General features: G+C 42.5%; 1 protein-coding gene across 3 annotated transcripts in view; it reads right to left on the bottom strand.

The window, feature by feature from the left end:
- Window positions 1-16553, bottom strand: part of LOC310845360 (heparan-alpha-glucosaminide N-acetyltransferase-like) — a 168492-nt gene that overhangs the window by 119472 nt on the left and 32467 nt on the right. For all 3 annotated transcript variants that reach the window (XM_083740437.1, XM_083740435.1, XM_083740436.1), the window contains 2 exons: window positions 6106-6175; window positions 5118-5172 (listed from right to left, as the gene is read on the bottom strand). In XM_083740437.1, coding sequence (XP_083596563.1) covers window positions 5118-5172; window positions 6106-6175 — 125 coding nt within the window. The remainder of the gene's footprint in view (window positions 1-5117; window positions 5173-6105; window positions 6176-16553) is intronic.

The raw sequence follows: 16553 nt of genomic DNA, 5'->3' as shown, positions 1-16553 counted from the left end.
AAAGGGTGCAATGTAACAAAGCCACCCTGTGCCTGTATTCGCTTCTGAAAGAAGGCAGCGGCCAATTTTCCACCGATGGCCGCTGAAGCAGCTGGAGAGTACTTCCAAGCATGCTCATCCTTCTGTCATTCTGTACAGTGCAACCACAAGTTCTTTCAGTCACTGCCAGTACAGCTCAATTAAATCCACAACAGGCAGTCTGCTCTCCAAATATACCTCATTCTGGTGATGGAGGCTTTCCCCTAAGCCAGTGGTTTTCAAACAATGTGCCATGGCACCTGGTGTGTCTTGAATGATGGTCAGGGGTGCCACAGGCAACACTGGCCTGTGTCCCTCTTTCCCTCCCTCCGTCCTCCGATGCCCTCTTATGTCTCTGCCCCCAAAGGCTTGCAGAGCTGTTTGTTGCAGCAGCCCTGGCTGCAAGCTCCTCAGGTGAATGGTGCCTCTGGGGCTGGCCAGGGGGTGCCTCCCAGGCCCTTGTGGGGCAGTATGAGGAGGCAACTCTCTTTAGGGCAGGGGGGCAGCTCAGAGACCAGGGGTGGCAGCTGCGGCAGCTCAAAGGACACCCAAGGAGAGGGGAGAGGAGAGGAGGGTGAGGGAACACTCAAGGGAGGGTGTTCAAAAAGGGGTGAGAGGCTGCCAGCTTTGCAGGCAAGGGGTGACATAACTGGACTCTTGAGCCCCGCAGAGGTGCCACAGAAAGAATGTAGTTGGCCATGGAAGCTGTGGACCCAAAAAGCTTGGAAAAACTCCAACCTAAGCAAATGGGAGAGCAAGACTTTCGTCTTCCTGACAGCCTGTGGCAAGCTGTTGGTGAGGATAAATTTGATGGGTTGTGGGGAGTGGGGGAGAGCAGCCACCACCAGATTGGGGAAGAATATGAGCCAGTGCATGGTAAGTGAAGAACAGCTGGGTTGCTCTTCTTGCCAGAAGCTCCGGGTGAAGGGGTGTGCAAACATGTTTAAAAGTATTCTCCAGCTGTTGTGCCTGTAGTAGGTGCCAAGGCAAGGGATTTCCCTTTCTCTACTAAAGGCAAGTTTTTACATTCAACATGCTAGTGTAGAGTAGTTAAATAAACCACTCACAGTGCTTCCTTTCCATTTAGTGCATATTGTTGGAAAGAGTTTTGTTCCAAGCTGCCCCAGGACCTTAGGGTGAAGGGCAGATTTAAAATAACAATAATGTATTAGCATTGGGGAAGTACTGTATTACAGAACAAATTAAGGCAGAATAAATCTAGCACTAATGTGCAGGTGCACTCTTCCATTGTCTCCCAAGACAGATAGATGCCAACACAAACAAACACGTGTGTGTGTGTGTCACACACACACATGTGTCAAGAACGTGTTACAGAATGCACCAGTCTGGAGGGTCCCCTCAGACAAACAGCAGGTGAACAGATGCCAAGACTGGTTCTTTTTCTTATATGTTACAAGTACATACAAAGAACCTGCTGAATCAAGCCAATGGTCCGTTAAGTCCAGCATCTTGTTCTTACAGTGTCCAACCAGATGCCTGTGGAAAACCTGCAAGCATGGCCCAAGTACAAGACCACTCTCATCTTCTGCAGTTTCCAGCAAGTGGCATTCAGAAGACTACCACCACAGCTAGTAGCTGAGCAACAATCTGTTCAACAAATTAGAATATCTAAGGAACAGCTAGACATTTCTTTGCTAGGTATGTTCCAGCTACTTCTGCCTGGAGTAGGGTGGACACAGCATTAACTTTGAAGAGGCTGAATTTTAACACTGGTAATAGTTTAGCTGTTTTAATTTAATTTTTTATTTTTATTTTTATAAAAATATTTATATACTACTATATCATTAAAAAAATATCACATCAGTTTACAGCAATATAAAAACATAAAACCAAACAATGAAATCATAAAAAGTTAAAAGCAACTTAAAAGCAAAAATAAGTGAAAAGCAACTTAAAAGCAAAAATAAGTGAAAAGCAAACATCTGCAGATCATTGTGTGGGATGTATCCTTAATTCATTTTTATATTTGTTTTAAAAATATTTGGGCACAGCATTTGTTTTAAATTAATTAATAGGTTGTCCTTAAAAGTCTAACATCAAGCCAAAATGTAGACATCTGGGAATTTTAGATTCTGGAATCGTATGTTCCAGTCATTGGTGTGTGCGTGCTTCTTTTTCTCTTTAAAAATGTTAATTTCCTAAAACCTGCTGTGAAGTATTATTAGCAATCACATCATGTTAAAAAATGCCCTTCAAGATTAAAAGCCTGAGCTAGAGGCCAGATTGCATCTCTCCAAACTCAATTTTTCCTTGCTTGATATATGGCATCACCTACTTTATTTCTGTTTTATATCATTATATCCACCTAGCCAACTGAGGCCCATTCCGAACCAACTCATAATTGCGATCCATTTTTCTTTTAGAAGGATGAGAAATACTTTATGAACTACACACAAGCTGTACCACCTAAAAAAGAAAGCAGCAGAACATTCTTATCCCTTCTGGTCTCATACTCAGTATTTTCTGAGTACATATGATAGATTACAAGTTGCTCTAGGGTACAAACATTTGCTTATTTCCTGCAAACAAATTTACTGCTAATGCCAGTGGACAAGCAATCAGCATTAAATCAGGAAGTCTCATTCAGTTTGTACAAGTTTTTTCAAACTCTAAAAGGGCATTATATGAGGGCTAACAACTTGGCAGAAGTGGGGAGTAGCATTACTGTAAGCCGGGAGGAAAGCAGCATTATATCAGCCACTGTGATGGGTAAATAGAATGAGGCCTCTGGGTATTTGTACTAGTTGCCTGGCCTCTTGACTTTGCCTGGTCAACAATGAAGGTGTCAGCTCCAGCCCTAGCTGATGCTCTGGCCCCAGCCCCTGACTACACAGATCTTGAGTTTTGACACACACATTCCAGAACTTGTTCCTCATATGGCCACAGCCCACTAACAAAGCACAGTGCCCGTTTGTAGCCTGAATATCTCAAGCAGAGGCTAGCAAAAAAGAAAGACAGACTTAAAACCACCTGCTGTAGAAGAATACACCCTGAGGTTCTTCTACAAACCTGCCACGTATATTTTTAAACACCTCCATCTATTCTGACTGCTCTTGACAGTAGTTCAAATCTGTCTCCAGCAGTGGCATTCTCCCATTACTGTCAAGTTAGCTGCCACATTAAGCAAAGAAAAGTACATCACCCAGCATCTTGTCTGACAGCAAGCACTATTGAGCAAGACAGGGACACAAACAAGAGCCCCACAGCATTTTATCTGCTTAGTAGGGTTGCTATCAGAGAAGAACAGAGAGTCTTCTAAGGGAGCTTCCAGGCTATCGCTGTTTTGGGGTGGTATCACAGATGGGCAAATTCAATCACGTGCTGGAAAATTCAAGTTGCGCAATTAAATTTGATGCAGAGCTCTTGCGCAACAAACCTCCTTCTCCCCAAAATCAGACATTTTGAGATAAGGAAAGTGATGTGGAAATGTAAAGCGTAAAAACAACACTGGTTGATGTAATGCTGTTTGAACTTGCAAGGAGATCAGAATGAATGCTCAGTAAAGAGCTGGTGTCATCTAGCATGCCTGCAAACTTGGTAAACACAAATCATGATGAATGCTCAATAATCAGGTGGTCTGGAAGCAGCCTAAAAAGGCCAGAAGGAAGGAACTTTCCTCTAAGCAGAATACTTAGGGGCAAACTACACTGCAAAAAGAACATCAACGCATATACTGGGATCAGAGGAGTGAAGAAATTCCCCTTTTAAACCCTGGAAGCATCACCAGATTGTGAGAGGTGGTTTTGCAGTGACAGCCAGGAACATATTAGTGTAGAAAAGTTCAAGCTGTGTTCGCAAGTGCTTGGACACAACTCACTTTCTCCCCGGGGGGAGGGCATCAAAATTGTAAAAGATCCTTCCACTACAAATAGAAAGCTGAAATATAGTATATCACACAGGTCAAGGCAGTCTGTTTAATAAAAAGGAGGGTGCTTTTATGCCTATCACTCAAAACTCAAGAATAAGCACTCTTAATTACTAAATCCACCACTCCAGCAGGGATTGCTCTTTAAAACATGACCACGTTGGGAAAGTGTGTTTTCCCTCATGGAGAGCACAGGTTGCGGGCGGGGCTGACAAGACACCTCACTGTTACTAGGCAAATGGTTTGGCCATCCTTTAAGCAGGGGCGGGCTGTTACTGGGGAAATCTAGATGTTGCCATTTGCTGATTGACAACCCTATTTGTTAAATACAATGCTCGCAGCGAAGAACTTCCTCTTTTTGCTGCTTACTTCGGATCACCCGCCCTCCCTTCCCTAATTTTAGGCTGTTTGCTTGACCTTGCTATGCCTGTTTGATATCCCGCCTTTCACTCCCCTTCAGGAGACTCAAAGCGGCTAACAACCTCCTTTCCCTTCCTCCCCCACAACAAACACTCTGTGAGGTGAGTGGGGCTGAGAGACTTCACAGAAGTGTGACTGGCCCAAGGTCACCCAGCAGCTGCATGTGGAGGAGCGGAGACACGAACCCGGTTCCCCAGATTAAGCAACCACTCACATTGCTGTAATTTGAATAAAGTTGTGGCCAAAATTATGCCAAAAACCTTAAACAAAAATTAAGTGTCAATTGTGTTTTTCTTTGGGGGGGTGTCTTGGGGACCTCGATGTGCAAAGGAGGTATTTGCAGAAATTTATGCACATTAGAAACATATACAGTGGTACCTTGGTTTACTAACTTAATCCATTCCAGAAGTCTGTTCTTAAACCGAAACCGTTCCTAAACCAAGGCTTGCTTTCCCTAATGAGCCCTCCTGCCACCAGTGCCCTGCCACCATTCAGCTTTTGTTCTTACACCAAGGTAGAGTTCACAAACCAGGACACTACTTCCAGTTTTGGGGAGTTCGTAAACTGAATAGTTCGTAAACAAGCCTGTTCTTAAACCGAGGTACCACTGTACAAGACATGCATATTTCACAATTAAGGGTGGTTCAATTAAGTTTTAGTCAGAGTCGACCTATTTAAATTAATTGGCCTAATTTAGTCAAGAGTTATTCATTTCAATGGATCTACTGTAAGTAAAACTTAGTTGAATACCCCCATAAATGTTTAAAGAATGTGAAGCAGTACATATACTTACAATGGAAGTAGGTTTCTGTTGAAGGCAATGGCAGTGTACCTGGGTACAGTGAAGTCTGCAAGAATTCAAAAAGTAACCTGACTATAAATCTAGGACTTGAATGTTACCTAGAATTAGAAAACCTGAATATAAGTAACAGTTTAAAGAGGAGTTTGTCTCCTGTAACTTAATAGATTTACAAAACTCCTTAAAAACACCGAAGGAATTTAAGGTGCAGAAGGTTACCCACTAACTTTCAAAAGATGGTGTGGGTTCTTGAATTCCCTATGTACAATGAAGAAGCTCACAATAATTTAAGTTTATTCAAATTTGTAGGAAATAAAGAACAGGAAGTCCAATGCCATGATCCAACAAAGCATTCCGCACACATCGGGAAGAACCACGCATGTTGCCTGGGGTTTCTTTGACGTTGCACTGTGGCTTTTTGTTCTGTTAAAGAAGCAAGCCACATTTTGCACAGAAATGGCCATGACAGTGGCTGCAGAGAAAACTGCCAACACTGGTGGTGAATATGTACATCTAGTTCTACTGAATCAAAAATATCAAGAGTAATCACACAATAGATTAAAAGTGTTAGAAATTGGCCATTTGATGCCTGTATGACGATCTCACCCAGATATAGGCCAAATTCCAATTCTAGGCATGGGCATACTTGCCATGAGCAACAATTGATGGTCCTGGATGGATGCAGCTCCTTGTAGATATCTTTAAAAATATATTCAAGAACCAGGTCAACGGGGCAAAGCTGAACCTTGTGACTGGCAATATACCTCCATAAATGTGTTTTCACCAGCCACATACATGGAAAATGGCCACTCCTGTCACCCAGTTAAAGGCCCACACCCATAAAAATGGACTAAAACTGTTTATTCTAATTCTTTATGTGTCTATACTTTAAAATAAATAAATGCAGAAATAAATAATTCAATGATAACTTAAAACATAGCACAAAAACATATAGATCCACATATCACTTACACAGACTTACTTGGAGACATAAAGTCCAAGAAAATACAGGAAGGTCACGGCAATCATGCAGGCAAAAGCAACCAACAAAGCTGAAGAGAAAAATAGCAATTTAGCTACTTGTGGTTGAGTTACAAGATTCTCTTTTCCCCCGCCACTCCACCCCACATCCTTTCACTACATACCATTAGCAAACGCCATGCTAAATATTTTATCTATAATTTCACAATTTCATTCTGCCCCCCCCCCAAAAAAGCACCCCATTAAGAAAAATGACTACCTCCAGCTGCAGATAAGAAAGCATTGTGATGGGGTGATCAGTCATGGATTCTTTTAATAAAGAAAATAATGCAGACTACTTTTCTTGACACTGGAATACAGTGGAATTATCGCAAATGTTTCTGACAAATCCGTTCATATGTCACATATGTGGTCCACTTTCTAGCCTCCAACACCTGCCCTTGGGTCTTCATACTGTGTCACCCAATTGCACCCAATTGTCTTCTCGCACTTGCAAGTGTCAGAAATATGGTGCAGCCAGGACAAGACTTTGGGGCAGATGTATATCTGAAGAATGAGCAGGAGGAGTCCCCCAAACACAGCAGGGCTAGCTTACTACCTTCTGAGGTAAGTGAACGTAATACCTCCAATATTCCTCCAAAAACAGGGACATTCTTTTCTACACCAGTATTACTGCTTGAGCATTTCCTCCTGGTCAAGTGTACAAAAGTTATTAGAGGAAACACACAAAACTGGGGTACTTAAAAGCACAGAAATCTTGGAATTTATGTATTGCGTTTAGGAAAGCTCTGAGTGGGGAAAGAAAACCCCAAATCAATAAATACTACTAACTAGCATTGATATTGATGTAGAATAGAATGTCCCTATTTTCTGAGGACTGCTAGAGGGTAATAACATTGGGGGGGGGGGATTTAAGACCAGTAAGTCCAGGGGTCACACAGGCCTCCTGCAGAAGTGTGCATGCACACGGTATCTGAAGAAGTGTTCATGCACACGAAAGCTCATACCAATAACAAACTTAGTTGGTCTCTAAGGTGCTACTGGAAGGATTTTTTTATTTATTTTTTAGGCCTTCTGTAAGTCCATTACATCACCCAAGTGCATGACTGCCCTTGAATGGCACTCTGTGTCCTTGAAGGAGCTATACAGTGGTACCTCAGGTTAAGTACTTAATTCGTTCCGGAGGTCCGTTCTTAACCTGAAACTGTTCTTAACCTGAAGCACCACTTTAGCTAATGGGGCCTCCTGCTGCCCCTGCACCGCTGCCACGCAATTTCTATTCTCATCCTGAAGCAAAGTTCTTAACCCAAGGTACTATTTCTGGGTTAGCGGAGTCTGTAACCTGAAGCGTCTGTAACCCAAGGTACCACTGTAATTGGAAGGAGAAATTGGGGTACCTGCAGTGTATGACTGGAAACAATTAGGACAGATCCACAGAGATCTTTGTGCCCTGGAACAAAGTTGCACAAGATGAATTGTTTTGATTTGTTTGTTTGTTTCACTTGGGGCTCCACTTTCTCACCTATAGGGTCAAAGCACCTATATTTCCCACAAAAGCACAGTCTCTAGCTTGGCACTGTGATCGTCTTGGTTTTCACTTAAGGTGCAAAAGCTCGTTTAAAGCCCACCATGGGTAAATCAAGGTGGCGTTTACTAAGCAAGGAGCCCCCTCACACAAATAGTTTCTATCCTGAGGAATGCTGCCCCCCCCCCACCAGTGCCCTTCCTGGGAAGCATTGTTCTCATTGTAAATGAGCTTCATTTGCCCCTAATTATGTCATCCAGTACCTAAATTTGCTATGTGATAATCTCTGGTCACTTGAAGAGGAATAAAATGGATGGGTGCTCAGTATGGCAGCAAAAAGGAAATGGATGTGAACAATTACATTTTAAAAAAAAAAAATCAGCATATACCGGTAACTAGAATTAACTGGAGAGGGGAATCTTTTGGCCTGCTCAAAGATCACAACTGCACTTTTGAACAAATTAACTGGATCTGTGAAACATTCAGGTCAGTTCACAGTTCCATGTTTTAGCAGCTCCCACACCACAAATCTAAAAACAGAAGTGGGACTGAAACCAAATTTAGACTACCAGATTACATTGTAAAATTGGACTGTACCACTTTAGACTGCGAATTGGGGGGGGTGTCAGATAATGTAAACTGCCCTGTGAGCCTTGAATGAAGAGCTATATAAAAATTTAATAAATAAATAGTTGAATAAATAATTGAATACTCTACTGAGAAACAAAATCCCAGCATGCAGAAAAGGAATAAACTTATCAGAACAGGCTATACTTGTCCTCTCTGATTTCTAGTTTTCTAGTGCAAAGAGGTTGTTCTATGGAGAGGCACTCTCCCCATCTCACCCCCAGAGTCTCAAGTGAAGGAGTCAAGGAACATTTTTACTATATGACAAATTTAGCCTCAGTTTGTGGATGCCACAGACTTCGCTCATTTTTACCTGGAAGGTTCTATTTCCCCCCACTGCCTTATAAAACCATATGTAACTTATTTCCTGTAACTGCAAACTGATGACAAATCTGACTGGATTTATAATCCTGCCAGCAAGCAATATCTATTCATCAAGCGTACAATGGAAGATACAAGCCCAATCAAATAAAATGCTACTGGACTATTTCCAGCAGAGCTAATAATACAAATCGAATACTTCGTTAGCCAGTGTGTCTAAGGCTAAGATGCCTCATCCCAGAATTATTTTCCATGGATTTAGTTTCTTAAATATTCATCCATCCAACAGCTAGAGTGAATTTTCATATGTATTTCTCAGACAGGGGAATTATAACACTTCAATAACTATATCTGGCTGCACTATGCATCGTAATGACATCAAACCAATGCCCAAGAACTGTCTCTCAGTATTAATTAGTAACATGGGTCACCTTCCCCATAGCCCCTTAAAATATCCCATTTTTTATAAAAAAAAATCAGAGCATTGATTGAGGTACCTTCGATTCTTTTGTTTCCTCTATTTAAGCCCTCTGTCTTTCTGGCTGCCTGACACAAGTGTGTTAATATGTATTTATGGGCAGGCGTGGCAATATAACACATATAAATCAGCCTCATATAACCAACGTTTAACTCTAATTACTGTACTTTTCCATGTATAAGACTAGGTTTTTTTACTTTAAAATAAAGTAAAAAATCTGGGGGTGTCTTATACATGGATAGTGCATATGTTCATTTTCTAAATTTGGGGTCCCCAAAAGTAGTGGACGTCTTATACATGGGGGCATCTTATACATGGAAAAATATGGTAATACACAGAGGTGCTAAGTCCATGCTTAGGCCACTCCCCCTCACCTTGGAAGGAAGGGCTACCAAACTCTTTCCACCACCCTTTTCTTTCCACCATGTAAACCAACCAGTTAAGAATGCCTGGGCTGGTTGCTCCAAGCCCAGACCCAAGGCAGGTGGCAGGTGCTGCTGGAACTTACTTTTGACTTTCCTTGCATGCTCAGAGACAGCGGGCAAACACAGGCAGCAATAGCCAAGAGGATGAGAACAGGACCAAAAGTCTCCAGAGAATGTAAGTGGGTCCCCTGCAGGGATGTTTGCCCTGGCAGGTGCCCAAGGCTAGACAGGGGTAGCCTAGCTGCTTTGACTCCTGTACTGGTTACCTCACAACTGGATTGTTGTGATGCGGTCTGTGTACAGCTGCTCTTGAGGGATGGGTTTAGAGGCTGCAGTTGGTGCAAAATGTGGGAGCAAGGCTGTTGGCTGGTTGAGCTCCTTCAAACCACATTACATTACAGCTAGTTGAACTAGCTGTGACTTCCTAACCAGGGTTGGAGAAGCCACGCTTTGCCTCCTTTCCCTGGCAGCCCTCTCCTCCCCAGTGATCCCCTCCTTCTGTTGATATTGTCACCCCAGTAACAATGACTTCTAGAAGCCAAGCACCTCATCAAGTGCTTTCTTTCTGGCAGTTGGTCCAAGCCAGCATCAAAAAGTCTGCTGTACATAACAAAATATTTGAATGCTCAGAGAAAACAGATTGAATTCATCACTTTAAGAGAGAGAGAGAGAGAGAGAGAGAGAGAGAGAGAGCATGGTCTTCTTTTTCTTTTTTTAAATAATTTTTATTAGCAGGCCAATCAAATCACATTAATTCCAAATCTCATTAATTCCAAATTACACAGCCAAATTTTTAAATTTTTGCTGGGGGTACCCATGCTTCAAGCTCAGAAAGGGGTCCAAACATCTCTCTTGCTGCTGCTTTAATGTACACAGTTCTGTCCAAATAGTATTCACAGTTCTGATGAATCTTCTCTTTGTTATTTTCCTCATCTTCTTGTTGTTATCATATATTCCTTTCTTTGTGATCTCTGGTAGTCTCCACAAGCGAGTTGAAAACAAATGTTGTTATATCCTGTGTGGATTTTACACTCTTCCAAGAGCCATATCAAGATAGACAGACGCCATTTCCGCACCTCCGTACAAAACATTCCCAAAGTCTGTCCGTTAATTTCTACAGGCCTGCCAGTCTCTCCTCCATTTTCTCAGGGGGCCCTGCCAAATCAAACTCACAGTCCGGTATGATAACAAGCCATAGTCCTCCTCCCCCTCGATCAACCTGTGGCCAGGCCTGCCGCAACAATCTCTTTTTATAACTGCGTCACAAAGAGCTTCCATTCCTTTCCCGATGTTCCCACCAGCCTTGTCTTTGATTAGTAATTTATTTCCACGCAGTTCTTAATCATCCTGCTTGTAATCAGTAATTGCAACGGTTCTTTCTTGGGGGGAGGATTATTGGGTACTCACATAAGATTAAAGAAAGAAAAGTCCCCCCCCCCTTTTCAGTCCCACTCTGACATACCGATCCTTTGATGAATCTTCTTCTTGATTTATTGTTGGATCCAGCCCGTTGCTCCACTTCACAGAGATCACTTTAATTAGCAGTCTTATCTCCCGATCTTCACTCAAAATATGTGCATTTGCTTCTCTCCAATTGTTTATTTTGAGCTCCTGCAACTAGTACGCGCGATCAGAGACAGCTTCAGGGAGAGCCGTCTCCCACGAGGGCTATGTGCCTAGTGCCCTCACCCCCTTCTTTCGAATCTGGGGGTGATTTATGGCAACCACAGGCAAGGCAGTGTTCCCCATTCCCTTGGGGTAACATTTGGGAGGCTGCATACTCCCATATCAGCCTCTTAATTACCTCGTGTGAGCCGGAGAGATGGTATTGTCAGCCATCTTCCAATGTGCCCCAGCCCCCCCCCCAAGAGAGCATGGTTTTCAGGCCCAAATAATGGTTTTCAAAATTCGCTTATGAAACATGGAAGTTTCTGTACTAGGGTGCGTGTGGGTGTGGGTGTTTTTTTTGGGGGGGGGAGTTGCTGTGATAGAGAGCTGTAGGCTTTTTAAAAAGTTCATCAACTGTTCTTTATCTGCTGACCAAGAAGCACCATCAATAGCTACAGCAAATTGTGAAAAATCCCCCTGTTACTTGACACCTACAGTTACAATCATTCTCCTCACAGAATTCTCGTTCATTTTATCTCAAATAACTGAGATCACAGACCATACAAATTAATTCCAGTCAGTAAAATGCAAAAAACAACAACAAGTACCGGTAAATGTACACCAAGAGCCTCTGAAAGCAGAACATTAAGAAGTCAGAACTGCATGACAAAAGAGGTGTGTGTGTGCATGCGCACAAACATACACACGCAGAAACACAGGAAGCTGCCTTATATCAAGTCCAACCATTAATCTACCCAGCTCAATAGTGCGTACACTGACTGGCAGCAGCTCTTTGTGGTTTCAGCTAGAGAGCCTTTACAGCCCTGCCAGGAGAAGCCAGGAATTGAAGCAGTGACATTCCACAAACAAAGCATGAGCTCTACTATTCAGATATGGTCCATTCACATCTAGCAAGAAAGGATGGATAGCTTCTCATCACTTCTGGTCCACAGCATCAAGATGAGAAATGCTACCTCTTAATTTTCTGGAAAGTTTTAATTAGTGTACTCCAAAGGCAAGGTAGCTATGCAGCCCAACACAATGCATATTACTTGGACACGTCCCCCTGATTTCATTGCAATTTACTGCCCTGCAAGCATGCTGAGAATCATAACCTTTGAACATTAAAGTTCGTCACAATTTGAACCGCAAGAGAAATAACAACAAGGAGAAAAGTGACAGTGAGGAAGGTAAGAAGGTAAAATAACACAGTCTGAAATTAGCAGTTTCACTAGAAACAAGACATTACTGTTGGTGCCCTTTTGTTCTATATATCTGTAAAGTAGCACCTCCAAGTGGTAAAGCTCATTATTGCCAGCTGCTTCCACATCATTCAATAAACAGTGAAAAAGAGGGAAGAGAGTTAAGTCATTCGGCCAAGACTACAAGAGGGGCAAGGGAGAATGAGGCAAGGTTCTAGCCTGACACAAGAAGGTAGATTTCTCCTTCCTTTCACTGCTCACACAGGTAAGGGAAAGTGTGCTGTGGTTCCCCAGACCAACACTCCAGCAAACCATGATTTCTTGCATGAATTCAGATTACCGGATTGCTTAACAGATGATATTTATGATATTTTCTGAAGCTCATAAAACTTTAATTTCTAAAAACTTGCCTATAGTTCATATCACGTGTATTGTACTTTCTAGATGGTTCCAGACAAAGTTTACAAAGAACACATTGGCCACAGTCGAACATGGCTGGGCGTGGGGAAAGGGAAGGGCAAGGAACTCAGAGACAGAGCACATGATGTCCATGAAGAAAGTCCCCAGGTTCAATCCATGCTGTCCTTAGGGTTAATACAGTAATAATAATAATAAAATAATAAAATTTTATTTATATCCCGCCCTCCCCAGCCGAAGCCAGGCTCAGACTGCTTTGTGATCTTTTCTGATGAAAAAGCTGTCTATAAATACTTGAAATAAATAATATACTCAGGTAAAGGTAAAAGTAAAGGTAAAGGACCACTGGACGGTTAAGTCCAGTCGACTATGGGGTGAGGTGCTTATCTCCGCTTTCAGGCTGAGGGAGCCAACGTTTGTCTGCAGACAGCTTTCCAGGTCATGTGGCCAGCATGACTAAACCACTGGCACAACGGGACACTGTGAAGGAAGCCAGAGCGCATGAAAATGCCATTTACTTCCCACTGCAGCGGTACCTATTTATCTACTCGTGCTGGTATGCTTTCAAACTGCAACGTTGGCAGGAGCTGGGACAAAGCAACAGGATCTCACCCTGTTACACAGATTCGAACTGCTGACCTAATGATCTGCAAGCCCAAGAGGCTCAGAGGTTTAGACCACAGCGCCACCTGCACTAGGTACACTGATTTCAGTAGGTGTGACTGTGAGGCATGACTAAGGTTGTGTGGCATTGACGAAGGTCCTCTTTCTTGGTAAGCAACTCCTTGTTGCCTAAAATACATCTGGGCACAAAACAACCCTGCAGTTAAAAGAGTCTGCAATCTTTAGGTTAGTTTTTTTTGGGGGGGGGGTAATATGTTTTCTACAGCTAAACATCTTGAAATGATTTTGCTTGATAAGAAAAAAGTCCAGTGTGATGCTAACCTCCCAGTTTGCCCCAGCTTAAGCAGGGATCCTGAACTCAGTAGTCTGCAGTAATCCCTTGAAACCAGCCAGTTTCCAAGCCACATTTTGAATACATAGTTTTTGGACGATAGCCTGTTAAAAATAGTCGGTTCCTCACCACATGAGAGCAATTGTTCATCGGTTCTGGAAGAGCCATAGCCTCACTCACAGTCACGGTTCATTTAAGACGCTAGAATTCATGGTCCATATGAAACAATTAACCATGCCTTTGCTTCTCAGGCAATAATAAGGCAAACAAGTCAATGGCTAGAATGGGGATGAAGCCAGTGAAATGTGGGCTGTTTTGTATCACTGCTGATGGAATTGCTGGTAGAGCTCCCAGATACCAAGCTGGCCTCTGAAGTCATGCAGAAGCAATTTCTCAAAACAGGAAACCGATGTAACTCTGGGGAATACTTCCGCAGGTTAGCACAATCAGCAACAGATTGGCCCACCAAGAAAGCTCTTGAATCTGGTGTTATGGCATGCTGAAACAGAAAGCAAGATGGCAATTTGGCAATGGTCGAGTGGGTAGGTTTGCTTGTTGAACAAACAGCCTGGCTTTCTGACGCAACGCAGCTGGAACTAATTTTGAAAGGCGTGAATATAACTTAGTGTAATGCTGATGATGAAGTAGACTTTAGTCCATGAACCCTTTATGCCAAAATAATTTTGTTAGCATTTAAGGTGTCACAATACATTTTGCTGTTGTTAATATAATGGGAATATGTACTACTTTTATCCTACTTGATGGACTGCATTCAGTATTGGCCACATTCCAGTGGTGCAAGTTTGCACCAGACAGATGCTTTTTTGGCAGTTGGAAGCTAGTGTTCTGCAACAGAGACTAACATGAACACTGGCTTATACCGAATCAGTCCATTGGTCGATCCAGCTCAGTATTGTCTGCCCTCACGGGTAGTGACTTTCCAGGATTATAAACTAAGGTCTCTCCCAGCCTGGAGATGCCAGAATCTGAATATGGAATCTTCTGCACACAAAGCAGATATTCTATCCTTGTGCTATGCCCATTGAGGGAGACAGGGCAGAAATTCAGAGTCAATAATATGTGCTTGAGTCTCATTTGTCACACGCTTTTCTGAGAGGGTAGAGAGATGCATCATGACTAGTTATTTTTTTAAAAATGAAATATGCCTGTGCACAGAAAATAACGAATGAATTCTGGAACTGAAATTCATTTCCCCCAAAAAAGTTCTCCTCAGATTTTGCTGCCAAATACATATTGGATATTATTTGAATATTTGAGTATTAGGATGCTCAACATTACCCCCTAGTTGATATTGGATAGCATTTGATTGTTCGCTTGTATTTTGTATCATTTGAACATGGAGAACATTCAATATTTGGTCTCTTCCCATCAAAACAACCAAGAGAAGGCACCAACAAGATCAAAGCACTTTTCCCAATGAAGGAAAAGCAGGTAGGGCCCCAGGTGTGGGCTGCTTAAATGGCCAGGGCGTGGACCCAAGGGAAGCCTTCCTGCTCCACTGGCTCTGTCCCTGGCCCAGCCCATGTCCAAGCCTGCACCCCCATTTACCAATCCCAGGTGCAGGCTAGGATCCAGCTCCTGATAGGTGGCACAGATTTACACCCACACCACCTATCTGGATGGGACACCAATGCTGTGATTCCCTTGTCAGAGCCTTAGGAGAGCCCTCACTGTCCCACAACAACGCCCCACCAAGAGGGTGAGCAAATTGTGCTGCAAATCCTGAGGTAATTTTTTACTTTAGAATTTGAATTTAAAAGTTTAAATTATTCCATTCAAAATTTGAATAATTAATTCTGAGATATGGCCATAAAAAGAGAATTATCTCATCTCTAATACATACCTGCCTAGATTCTACGCTTCTTTGGAGATCATAAGAATGGCCTCATTGCTACAATCATCAGTTGTTATTTTTCTTTCTTTTCTGTACAACTCCTAAGCTCTGTAGTTCTCACTTAAGCTCCTAAGCTCTGTAGTTCTCACTTGAAATTAATACTTGAAATTTAAAAAAAACACCATTAAAAAAGAAATCAAGCATTGGTTTGCTGGATCAGACCAAGGGTTCATCTAGCCTAGCATTCTGATTCCAGCAGCTGCCTGCTAGATCCCTCTGGGAAGCTCACAAGCAAAGCATGAAGGTGATGACTCTCTTCTGCTGCTTGTTCCCAACACCTGATACTCAGGAGTTATGCTGTCTCTGAAACAGAGGTTTCATTTTAGCCATCTAGGCTACTTGGTCCAGCATGAAGGAGATCTGGGCAGAGTCATGCAGCCCTTCAGAATGTCCATTTCCTCAGTCTGCTTTAAGCTCTCTCTCTGTCTCTCGTCTGCTGCATGCTAAAATATCCTTCTTGTCCTTATGATGCTAAAGGAAAGGTTAAAAATGGAACTTGAGACCAATTAGCATACACATTACAATTTAGCGGTGTGATTTACGAGCTTGGCCACATTTTGTACTCTTTTGGAGAGCTTGAGTTCAGACCTTTTATTCCTCTGTCAAGTTAAATTTGTCTCCTTGGAAAGTTACTGGCGGGGGGGGGGGTGGAGAATGACTCAATGCTAATTTCAATTAGAGGCAGATGAAAACCCATTCATAAATATTGCCTAGGACAGACTCACTTTTGCCCCTCAGTGCTGCTGACCTTGAATAACCACCACACCCGCCCTCCCACCCGCCCCCAATGGTTCAAAAAGAAACAGAATTAAGCTTTTGCAAGCTCATGTTCATATCAAATACAGCTGCCGCTGCTCTAACGTGTTAAAAATTGCTGGACACATATAATACAAAAATTGTAAAATTAGGTTTCATTCTCTTAAAACCATTTCCAGCAAACAAAGTAATTGCTTTCAAATTCCTGCAAATAAGCATG

This window comes from Podarcis gaigeae (genome assembly GCF_964106915.1).
Source record: "Podarcis gaigeae genome assembly, chromosome: 5".
Lineage (NCBI taxonomy): Eukaryota > Metazoa > Chordata > Lepidosauria > Squamata > Lacertidae > Podarcis > Podarcis gaigeae.
This window is presented reverse-complemented; position numbering and strand designations above follow the sequence as displayed.